Below are 12,088 nucleotides of genomic sequence, written 5' to 3' on the forward strand. Positions count from 1 at the left end.
TGTGACCTTGGGCAAGTCACTTAACCCTGATCCCTTCACCAAAATAAAAGCAAAAAAATAAAAAAAAGATGCTTATGTTTCTTTTTAAGTGGAACTATTTTTATATTATTATAGTTATATTTGGTAGTTTACATAGCCTTTGGGGGTTGTCTCTACACTTTCACATTCATTTGAGACCAAACCAGCAAGGATGAATGTGTGAAGGGAAGCAGGCAAGGGCATGCTTAAACTTAGGGAAGCTCCTTTCTTAAGGAGCTGTTTTATTCCTACTTAGAGACCTGCCCCCAAATAGGGTGTGGGTTTCTAGTCTGCCAACGAGCAAGGTCATGCTTTATTGTTTATCTGGGGAGCTATAGGGAAGGGGCAGAGAATATGGAATGAGGGAATAGTAATGGCTTATAAACCATGGAAAGTCTTTTAGGGAGGAGGAAAAACCATCACAGCTGTCTGAATCTCCTTGCACAGAGAGCTGCTTTCTGGTGATCCATCATTTTAGTAAGGATGAGACATAATTCCATGATGGGTAGTTACAAAGTCTAGCTCAGATCTGCCCCACAGTGCCCACAGAGACAGAATCTAAGTCAAAAGAACCAAGAGACTCTCCTATCCCTTCTTTCTCACCAAATGCTAAAGAACCTTCTATAAATTAAACAAGCTCAAACCTCTTTGTCCTTTCTTCTTTGGAGGTGGTGGTGGGGATGGTTGGGGTGCAATAGACCCTGAGGATAATGGCTGCTCCAGACTCAGTTCTAATTCTTTACTCTCTTTATCTTCTTGTACTTTGTTTGCAAAAAAATTCCTGGATGGGGACAAAAACATTCTATTATAATACCCTTTTCAAGAATATCATCTTGTCATGTAGTAGAGTCGCCCACAGAGACATTATTAGTGTTTCATGGATTAACTCTATTTTTTAACTGCTTCAGAAAAGCCAAGCCCTCATTTGAATTTCCAAGGCCAATAATGATATTGCTAAAAGAAAGTTTTTAAACTGAAGTTAATTTTGGTCCTAAAACAATCAAATATATGCTGAGATCCCATAGATTCTTATTTTAGAAATATTTGAAAAATGACATTTTAATAAAAAATGTGAAGACATCTAATCTGAATAATTATTTGTGTGTGTGTGTGTTTTAATTTAAATGGACAAACTTGCAGGCAGCAAGGTAGCACAGTGGATAGAGTGCTAGGCCTGGAGTCAGGAAGACTCATTTTGTGAGTTCAGATCTGGCCTCAGACACTTACTTGCTGTGTGACCCTGGGCAAGTCACTTAATTCTGTTTGCCTCAGTTCCTCATCTGTAAAATGAGCCGGAGAAGGAAATGGCAAACCCCTCCAGTGTCTTTGCCACAAAAACCCCAAATGGGATCATAGAATCAGACAAGACTGAAAAACAACTGAATAGCACCAAAAGCAATGTTAGAAAGTGAAGAACAACAAAACTATGTATTTTCATTAATTTGCTTATATTATTGTAAAAAAGGTGACAATCATTCCAAAATGTGTTGGTATATTTTCTAATCACAACAATAATAATATATTTTATTGATGCCACATTTTATCATTTATTATATCTTTTGTTCATAAAATATCTGTGAGGTAAGGACTACAAGTATTGTTATTTCCCTTTATTATCTCCATGTGAGGAAATAGAGGCTGAGAGAGTGAAGAGACATCAGATAAATGGCTCTAAAATAAAGGTCTTCTGACCTCTTCTACTGTGCTCTTCCTATTTGTCATTCATTCATTCATTCATTCAACAAACATTACGATTAAACACTTCCTATTATGTAGCATACTATGCTAGGTATTGGGGATAAAAAGATGAAGTGATACACTTTGCCCTCAAGAAATTTATAAACTCATAGCATGACAAGCCACATATCATACAAAGGTGCAATATAAGGCAGAATATGCTAGGTGTGTAGGAAAGGTCAGTGACAGGTGCAAAATTGGGATGACAGGGATTATTTTAGCTGGGAGGGGATTTCTGTAATAGTTTCATGGAGGAAGTGGGACTGGATCTTGAAGTAAGAGAAGGATTTCAGAAAGTGTAGACATGAAGGAATTAATTTCAAGCGAGGGAAGAGACTGCTCAAATGCATAGAGGCAGAAGGAAAGGGAAGGGAATATGCATTTATGTAGTGCCTAGTGTGTGCCAGGAACTGTGTATGCCAAGTGCCAAGTATTCTGCATGCTAAGTGCTTTTTACAAATATTATCTCTGTGATCCTCACAAAAACCCTGAAAGGTAGATGCTATTATCATCCCCATTTTATAGATAGGAAAACTGAGGCAGACAGAGAAGAGAATACTAGTCCAGTCCGAATAGAATGTAAATCTTGTAGAGGGGAATTGTATAAAATAAAAAAAGAAAGATCTAAACCAGGAAGTATGAATTCCAGGATAAGGAATTTTTCTGTGGTTTTGTATTTAATTCTGAGCCACTGAATTCTTTGGGCAAAGGACTGACATAAACAGACCAGTGAATTAGGAAGATTCTTTTGAAAAAACTGTGGAGAGTTCTCCATAGAGGCAGGACTGGAGGCAAGGAGTTAGCAAGTTCTTATAAAGATTCATCCAGAGGTATTGAGGGCTTGGGTTTTGGTAATGTCAGTAGGAATGGAAAGGAGAGAACAAATATGGGACCTATTGTGGAATTAGAATCAGGCAAATTTGTCAGATAAATGAATGGCATGTGCAAAAAGTATGGTGTAATGGAAGAAGTATGCGTTTTGGAGTCACAAGTCCTGTGTTCAAATCCCAGCTCTGGAATTTAGCATTTCTTTGACGTCAGAGAACTCCCTTTAGAAAACAGAGAACCTTTTACTGTGGCATGTGAAGCCAAAATGAAGCAGACACTTGTCTGTGTAAAAGACTTACGCAAGTAACTGATCCACCACCCCCTGTTGGGTTGGTTCCAGTCCATCCAGAAGCTCGGTCATTGACTCGTTTACCCACTGCACAGCTGCACTGATGGCTTCATTACGTTCTAATTCTACTGCATCCACCACCTCAGGCATGGCAGTTTCCAGTACTTCCAAGTGAGAAGCGATGATAGCAGAAGTAATGCTCTGAAAGTCATACAAATTGATTCTACTTTCCAGTTAAGGTGTAGAAATGTCACTAAAAGGAACAAACCCACTTTTTCTTCTTGAAATAACAAATCCTAATATTCAGATATTTAGTCACCATTTTGGGGGAGAAAGGGAAGATGTAATTTTGTTCCAGGAAGCCAAACTAAATCAACCCTTTAAATTCCTAGATCTCACCCTTTTTAATGCATCAATGCCTCTGCATTAAGTAGTTAATAGATCCTTGCAATTCTTATCTTTCAAGGATGTTAAGAAGAGGAAATGAGGTAAGGAATATAAAATACTTTGTAGCTTCAAAGTGCTTTTAAGTATCAATTAGTATTATTATCATGGTGTAGGGGAAAGAACACTGGTCTGAGACACACAAGACCTGGGTACTAGCACTGACTGGCACAAACTTATGACTGCAGGCAAATCATTTCCCTTTTTTGGATCCCAGTGAGAGGTCCAAATGAGAGATTGGATAATTGAGTGCTAAGGCTCCTTTCCAGTCTCTAGCAATCTATGGTTCTAATACAATAATAAATTTTATAATAACTATTATTCTAGAAAAAGCTGAGACAGAAGCAAGTTATTTGTTAACAACAATTATGTATTAATATAGTATAAAAGTTTATCACACCAAAGATTGCCTATGACAATAATATAGCTCTTATAAATGAGCTCCTTTTTATGTAAAATTTACAGCAATAATACAATACTTTAGGTTCATAGTACTGATTATATTAATATAGAATATGAAGACTGGCAAAGACTTTAGAAATCAATCATTTAACTAAGGAAGAAACAGACTCAGAGAGGGGAAATGACTCATCCAAAGTCAATCAATCAGTCAACCAGCATTTATACTGTATTCTAGGAATTGGGGATACAAAGAAAGGCAAAAGAAGCAGTTCCTTTTCTCAAGGAGCTCACAGTCTAATAGAAGAAATGACATGTAAACAAGATATATACTTTATAAGTTGCAGATAATCAACAGAAGAAAGGCATGAGCATTAAGAAAGACCGGGAAAAGTTTCTTTTAAACAGGGGGAGGACTTCAGGGAAGCCAGGAAGTAGAGGTGAGGAGGGAGTAAATTTCAGGCATGGGAGATAAGCCAGTGAAAGTGCTGAGAATTGGAAGATAGATTGCCTTGTGTGAAGAAAAGTGAGAAAGCTAGTGACACTAGTTTGAAGAGTATATGGGATTGAATCAGATGAAAGAAGTCTGGAAAGGTCAGAGGCAGCCATGTAATGAAGAGCTTTGAATGACAAAGAATTTTATATTTGATCCTGGGGATAACAGGGAATTACTGGAATTTATTGCATTGGGGGAGGGAAGGGGAGAAGATTGACATAGTTAGACTTATGCTTTAAGAAGACCAGTTTGAGGGGCAGCTAGTTGGCACAGTGGATAGGGCTCCAGCCTTGGAGTCAGGAGGACCTGAGTTCAAATCTGACCTCAGATACTTGACATTTACTAGCTGTGTGACCCTGAGCAAGTCACTTAACCCCAATTGCCTCGCTGAAAAAAAAAAAAAAGACGAGTTTGACAATTGCACAGATTTATTGGAGTGGGGAGAGACTTGAGGCAGGAAGAACAACCAGAAGGCTACAATAATAGCTTGGGGTGAGGTAATGAAGGCCTGGACCAGGACAAGGGTGGTGTTAGAAGACAGAAAAGGGTCCTATGTGAGAGACATTATGAGGGTAGAATTGACAAGACTTAAAAACAGATTAGATGTAACGGGGTGAAAAGGAGTGAGGAGTTGAGGATGACACCTAGGTTGTGAGGCTGGGGAGCTGGAAAGTCTCATAGGGGCAAAGCTGAGACTAGAATGTAGTTCTTCTGACTCTCAGTCCAGCGGTCTTTCTACTGTTTCATTCTGTTATGTCAAGGCTCAAAACAAACCACTTAGGTGCCTAAAATATTTCAGTTTAAGTCTATACCAAAAGAAGTGGGCATCATGCTCCTTTGGACATGTTTCTAATTGTCAATGTCTCCCTAAAATGTTACACACAGATCTGAAGACAATATATTAGGCTAAGCTGTGAGTGCTGTTTAGGTTCCGGAAATGTGGTTGTAATAAACTCCTAGTGCTCTGTAATTGAAAAAAATAAAAATAAAACAAAAGCTCCAGGAAACAAACTCCAGGTCTAAGCAAAGAATAAGTTCTGACTAGGCCAGACAGATTTCTGGAGAGCTATTAAAAATAATGGTAATCAGCGGATTATTGGGGCAATGTGTATTTGTTGTTCAGTCATGTCTGGACTCTTTGTGACCTCATGGATCATACATAGCATGCTAGGCCCTTCTATCCTCCACTATCTCCTGAAGTCTGTCCAAGCTTGTGTTCATTGCCTCCATGACACCCTATCCATCTCATCCTCTGCCATTTCTTTCTCCTTTTGCCTTTAATCTTTCCCAACATCAGGGTCTTTTCCAAGTTGTCTCATTTTCTTATTATGTGGTCAAAGTATTTAATCTTTAGCTTCAGCATTTGACCTTCCAGGGAATAGCCTGAATTGGTTTCTTTAAGTGTTGACTGATTTGATCTTCTTGAGTGCAAGTCTTCTCCAGAACCACAATTTTAAAGCATCGATTCTGCGGCATTCCACTTTCCTTACAGTCAGTTCTCACAGCTATACATTCATTGCTACTGGAAAAAGGATAACTTTGACTATACCGACCTTTGTGGGCAAGATGATGTCTCTGCTTTTTAGTATGCTATTCAGATTTGCTATAGCTTTCCATCCAATGAGCAAGTATTTTACTTTGAGCCCAAGAATATAAAAGCTGACACTACTTCCATTTCTTCTCCATTTGCCAAAAAGTGATGGGACTAGTTGTCAAGATCTTAGATTTTTGGCATTTTTTATGTTAAACATCAAGTGAGTTTTTACACTCTCCTCTTTCATCTTCATCAAGAAGCTTCTTAATTCCTCTTTCTGCCATCATTGTGGTACTTCAGTATATCTGAGATTGTGGATATTTCTCCTGGTAACCTTAATTCTAGCTTTTGAGTCATCCAGCCTGGAATTTCACATGATGTACTCTGCATATAAGTTAAATAAATAAGGTACTTCTTTTCCAATCTTAAAACAATCAGTTGTTCCATGTTTAGTTCTAACTGTTGCTTCTTGGCGCAGACACAGGTTCCTCAGAAGACAAGTACGATGATCTGGTACTCTCATCTTTTTGAGAACTTGCCACATTTTGTAGTGATCCACACAGTCAAAGGCTTTAGTAGTCAATGGAGCAGAAGGAGATCTTTTTCTTAAACTCCCTTGCTTTCTCCATAATCCAGTGAATGTTGGCAATTTGGTCTCTATTTCCACTACTTCTTCAAAAACCAGCCTACTCTTCTGGTAATTCTCAGTTTACATGTTGCTGAAGCCTACTTTGCAGAATCTTAAGCTTAACCTTGCTGGCATGTGAAATGAGTGCAGATGTTCAGTAATTTGAACATTCCTTGGATTACTCTTCTTTAGGTTTGGGACATAAACTGATCTTTTCCAATCTAGTGGTCACTATTGAGTTTTCCAAATTTGCTAGCATATTGAGTGCAGCACTTTAACAGCATCATCTTTTAAGATTTTACATAGCTCAGCTGGAATTCTAGACTTCACTAGACTTATTGTTAGTAATGCTTCTTAAGGCCCACTTGACTTTATTCTCCAGGATGTCTGGCTCTAGATCAGTAACCATACCATTAGGGTTATCTTCAATGATAAAATCTTTCTTGTATAGTTCTTTTGTGTATTCTTGGCTTCTCTTCTTAATTTCTTCTGCTTTTGTTAAATCCCTATCATTTCAGTCTTTATCATGCGTATTTTTGCATGAACCATTCCCTTGATATCTCTAATTTTCTTTTTTGTTTTTAGACAATTGGGGTTCAGTGACTTGAGCAGGGTCACACAGCTAGTAAGTGTTAAGTGTTTGGTCTGAGGCCGGATTTGAACTCAGGTCCTCCTGACTTCAGGGCTGGTGCTCTATCCACTGTGCCACCTAGCTGCCCTGATATCTCTAATTTTCTTGAGTTGTCTTTCTCATTCTGTCATTTTTCTTTTATTTGTTTGCATTGCTTACTTAAGAAAACTTTTTTTTATCTCTCCTTGCTATTCTCTAGAATTCTGCATTCAATTGGATATATCTTTTTTTTTGTTTTTAAGGCAATTGGGGTTAAGTGACTTGCCCAAGGTCACACAGTTAGTAAGTGTCAAGTGTTTGGTCTGAGGCCAGATTTGAACTCAGGTCTCCCGACTTCAGGGCCAGTGCTCCACTGAGCTACCTAGGTGCCCCACAGTTGGATGTATCTTTTCCTTTCTCCTTTACCTTTCACTTTCCTTCTTTCCTCAGTTATTTGTAAAGTCTCATCAGACAGCCATTTTGCTTCCTTGCTCTTCTTTTTTTCTTTGGAATGCTTTTTGTTACAATCCTGTAACTTCTGCTTTCCTGGTTCTGGATACTGTTATTGTTGTTTTTGTCTTTCGTTCTCAAAGAGGACCATGACATCAGGGAGATGATGACATGACTTGCAGTTGACTTTGATTTGAGTGTGGGAGGCCTGTGCAAGGTCACCAGCCTCACTTTCTCCTCTTGAGCCATCTAGGTCCAATGGCCAGATATTCATCAGGATGACTGGAGATGGCCCAGGATGCAATGAGAGACTCTGGCCCTTTTAAGCTAAGGGATTTTCAAGTTCTCGCTCTGAGTAAGGTAACACCCATTCATTGAATAGGCCTCTTTAAGAAATGAGCCAAGGTATGGCCCCTTTAATAAAAAAAAAATACTAAAACAGACAAGGAATGTATGAGCTATTTTGGTAGTCATATACTGTTGACTGATAGTGATTGTTGTCTATTAAAGCTCCTAAGTATATTTTTAAAAGACTTTTTAAAATTACTATAGAAGACAGTGTTATTTGCATAATTTATATCTCTTAGAATCATAGAGTATAAGAGCTGGACAGGACCTTAGATGTCATCTTCATTTTAAGTATGGTGTAACTGAGATACAGAAAAGTGAAAAAAAATTAGGTCCCAATCACATGGTCATTAAATGTCAAAGCCAGGGTTCAAATCTGTATCTTTTAATCTTATACCCAATGTTCTTTCAACTACACCAAATTGTCTCTCTCTAAGTAAACAATATTACTATGACTGAATTTAAGAATGTTTTTAGTTAGTCAACTTCCATTTTTTAAGCACCTACTATGTGCCAGGTGCTATGCTAAGATCTAGAGATACAAAGAAAGACAAAAGACAGTCTGTGTTCTCAAGGAGCTCACAGTCTAAAGTAGGAGACACCATGCAAAAACTACACACGAGCAAGATATATACAAGATAAACTGGAGCTAGTCACAGAGGGAAAGTAATAGAAGCATTGTTATTATTATTATTATTATTTTCCAATTCAAATAAATCACCATTAGTTTGTTAGTACCAGTAAAGCCCAGTAAGCCCAGTAAAGAACTGTCATGGATAAAGCACAATAAAACATAGTAAAGAAAACCATGCAGTCCCATACCTTAACCTGGTTTTGAACTGTGCAGAATATTTCGACTTTGAGAGTTTGATGACCCATACCATCCAGTACTACTCTCCCTATTACTTTGTAGACGGTAGGAGCCTTTGCAAGCTTCGAAAAGCAGTTTGCCTTCAAAATAAAAAATAAGCATTGTAAAATTAATAAATATCAAATTTCTTTTTACTGAAAGTGTCAATCATATAATTTACTTTGCTACTTGTACTAAATCTATTCTTGGGTTCCATTCCTAATGCCTGAACTTGACAATGACAGCTCAGTTGGAATAACTCTTCCCTCAGGTATAGAGATATAAGTTCATTCATCCCAATGCTCTCTGCCTCTTCAGACAGCATGACAGCATGAAAAGATGTCTTTTGAACAAACATAAAGTGCCCCATGATATTTTTTAATGTATACCCCAAATGTCAACCTAATTCTCTAACCAATATACCCAATCTAAAATACATGGGTCAATTGTCAGTAGAGAATGTTATCATCCAGATAAATTTTGTCTAGGAATCCTGAGTCAAACAATTTCTATTGCTCTCAGTGAGATATCTTATCTAACATTGCAATGGTGAGGAAAAACGCAGCAGCTGTATTTCACTCACCATGAATACATGAAAAATCCTAGATATTAAAGGGGTTTGTTGGAAACCTTAGTAATAGTAGTTTTGTGGAAGTGGAGCAGGCAGAAGTAATTTGGAGAGATTTTAAGATAAGAGATTGAAGATGGAAAGTGCAGATGAGTTAGGAAGCTCTCTTAAAGTATAACTTATTTGCAATGGGAAAGAAATCAGTAACAGAGGGAAGAGAGGAGTACACAAAATGAAGAAGAAAAACTATCCTCTTCCCATAATGGCATTACAACAATTATGAGGGAAGGGGAAGAGAGGAAGTAATTTGCCTAAGAAGCAAAACTACAACCCACCTCATGATGACATTGTTGATTTACTGTAACATCATACAGTATCAATTGAAGGGCTCACATTCTGCATAACAGACAATAATGTACACTCTAAAACAAACAATATAAGTATGCAGAATAACATATATTCGACAATGTATCAAAGAAGATGCTACAGAAGAAAATAATCTCAAGGGTTTTTTCCCATTGGATACAGTTTGAAGGTTAATTTATATTGTAGAATGAGTAGAAGGGTCATTGAAATTATATGGGAATGAGAAAATAATTATATTGCATCCACTTTTTGATTTCTATTCTTCAGTAAAACAAGTTTACATGGATACTGAATGGTTTTATTTAGACTTCAGGGGGATGTGAGATGCCCCAAAGGACCTGTTAGCTATGATGCCAAACTATTTGGTACAATGCCAAATGTAGTTTATAGACAAAGCTAGAAGAGACTTTAGTAGTTTAAGCCTCCTACTTTCCAATAGGTGAAAATTGCCAGGAGGCATTCAATGGACTTTGTTTTGGTTTTGTGATCATTTGGGGACCCTATTCATATAGTCCTAGTAAGTGTCTTCTTTCTGCCTTATCAAATCCTAACCATTCTTCAAGATCCGAACCTAGTCCTATGATTACTGTGAGCCTTCCCTAATTACCACAGCCTACTTTATTTTCAGTCAGCTAACATTTTATTAAGCACCTACTATGTGCCAGGCATTGTGCTGAGTACACAAAGAAAGGGAAAAGACAAGTCTCTGCTCTCAAGCAGTTTACAGTGTAAATGGAGAAACTTGAAAATTGATTTTTTTCCTTCTCTGAAATCTTAATATGTTTATAATCTGTGCCATATATTCAACTATTTCAGTTACCAAGATTAACTTGGTTAGGGCTTCAATTGTTTCACATATCAAGTCTTTTTTCTCCAATTATGATGTAAACTACAGTAGGGCATGAACTGTTATGTCAACCGGTGTTTTGAAAAGAACACAACACTGAATTTGGACAAGTTCTTCCACCTGTCTTCCCCTTGGTTTCTTCATGGGTAAAATGAAGGGGAGATAACTTTTAAAGGCTCCCTGTGGTCTATATTTCTTTCTATGAAACCGTATTTCCCACCATCATCAAACATTTACAGAGCACCTACAATGTATGACACTTAGCTCAATAAACACTTGTTGGCTTGAAGGAGAGAGATGTTGCTATTCAATTTTCAATGACTATTTTTCAAATCTCACATTGCTGTGTCTCATAAACCACAGGCGGGCAGACCCAGGGCCCTGGCAACAGCAATTTTGCCCAATGCTGCCTCTTTGAAGTAAGAACGACAGTGCCTCACATTCAAAGAGCATTGCCTAATCTAATCTCTATAATTTTGTGAATTAAGTTTTCAAGTTACTATTATCTCCATTTTTAACAGAGGAATAAGTTGAGGCTCAGTGACTCTCCCAATGCAAACAGCTAGCAAGGAAAAGGCAGAGAGTAAAATGCACGTCTAAGTTTTCCTGGTCTCTTTCACATATCTTTTAATAAGCTTGTGGCATCATGGACTTATGGCAGAAAAAATGAACTTGAAATCAGAACAACATTGTTCGCGATTTGGCCTTGACACTTGCTCAATATTAGACCATGGACAAGTCACCTAACCCTTTTGAAACTCAATTTGTTCCTCTGTAAAATAGGCATACTTTTACTTACCTACTTCATATAAAGCTCTATATTAATGTGAATTAGGTTCTCCCCCCTCCCCCAGATACACATCTTTCTCTCTCTCTCCCCTTCTTTTTCTCTCGCTCCCTCCCTTTCCCTTCCCTCCCTTCCTTTCTCTTTCTCCCCCTCTCCCCCCAGTCTTTTCTTTTCCCCAACGCACCCTCTCTCTCTCTCTCTCTCTCAATTCCTCCCATTTTTTCCATTTTCTTTGACTAGATACACAGTAACCCCCCTGCAGCTGTTTCCTCTCTTGCCCAGCCCTTCCCATTCCCAATCCGTAGAGCCACAGAACGCAGCACGCTACGCATCCTTCGGGGTGCGATCTCTTCCGCGCAGCCGCTTTGGCCAACCCTTGCCACAGAGAGACTAGGAGCTGGGCGGGATGCCAGACCTAGTGCGTACCAGGTGCCCATAGATGTCGGGTGGCTGGAGGTAAAAGGTGGAGTTGAGCAGGCCCTCCAGCTGTCGGGGCACATCGTTCATTCGGTAGTACTCCACGGCCCGTTGCTTCAATTTGTACAACTCGTGGGCATTATTTCGGCCTCTGCCTCCATCCCCCATGGTCGCAATTGGCCGAAACCGCAGCTGGAGCGAACCCGAGACTCGTGAGCGTCCTCGGCGTTGCTAGGCAACACGACAATGGCCTGAGCTCGCACCTCGCGAGAGCTCTTTTGATTCTGTCTCTTGGTTTTTTCTGCCCTCTGCCTCTCTCACTCCTCTCCTATGTCTTCTCTATGTCTCGTCTCCCTTCCCCTTTTCCCTCTCTCCCCATCTCTCTTCTCCTCCCTCCCTCTCCTCCCTCTCCCCTTCCCCCTCCCCTCCTCTCCCCTTTTTCTCTCTCTCTTCCCCTCCGTTCCCCTCTCTG

At 38.9% G+C, this 12,088-nt stretch overlaps 1 protein-coding gene across 1 annotated transcript in view; it reads right to left on the bottom strand.

Moving 5' to 3' along the window:
* ENO4 (enolase 4) overlaps positions 1–11,784 on the bottom strand; it is a 37,573-nt gene extending 25,789 nt beyond the window's left edge. The window contains exons 1-4 of the mRNA XM_027852149.1: positions 11,626–11,784; positions 8,604–8,732; positions 2,883–3,073; positions 663–799 (exon numbers count right to left, since the gene is read on the bottom strand). Coding sequence (XP_027707950.1) covers positions 663–799; positions 2,883–3,073; positions 8,604–8,732; positions 11,626–11,784 — 616 coding nt within the window. The remainder of the gene's footprint in view (positions 1–662; positions 800–2,882; positions 3,074–8,603; positions 8,733–11,625) is intronic.
* Between the last annotated feature and the right edge of the window lie 304 nt (positions 11,785–12,088).

The sequence above is a fragment of the Vombatus ursinus genome, unplaced genomic scaffold (genome assembly GCF_900497805.2).
Source record: "Vombatus ursinus unplaced genomic scaffold, bare-nosed wombat genome assembly UNPS02009205.1, whole genome shotgun sequence".
Classification (NCBI taxonomy): domain Eukaryota; kingdom Metazoa; phylum Chordata; class Mammalia; order Diprotodontia; family Vombatidae; genus Vombatus; species Vombatus ursinus.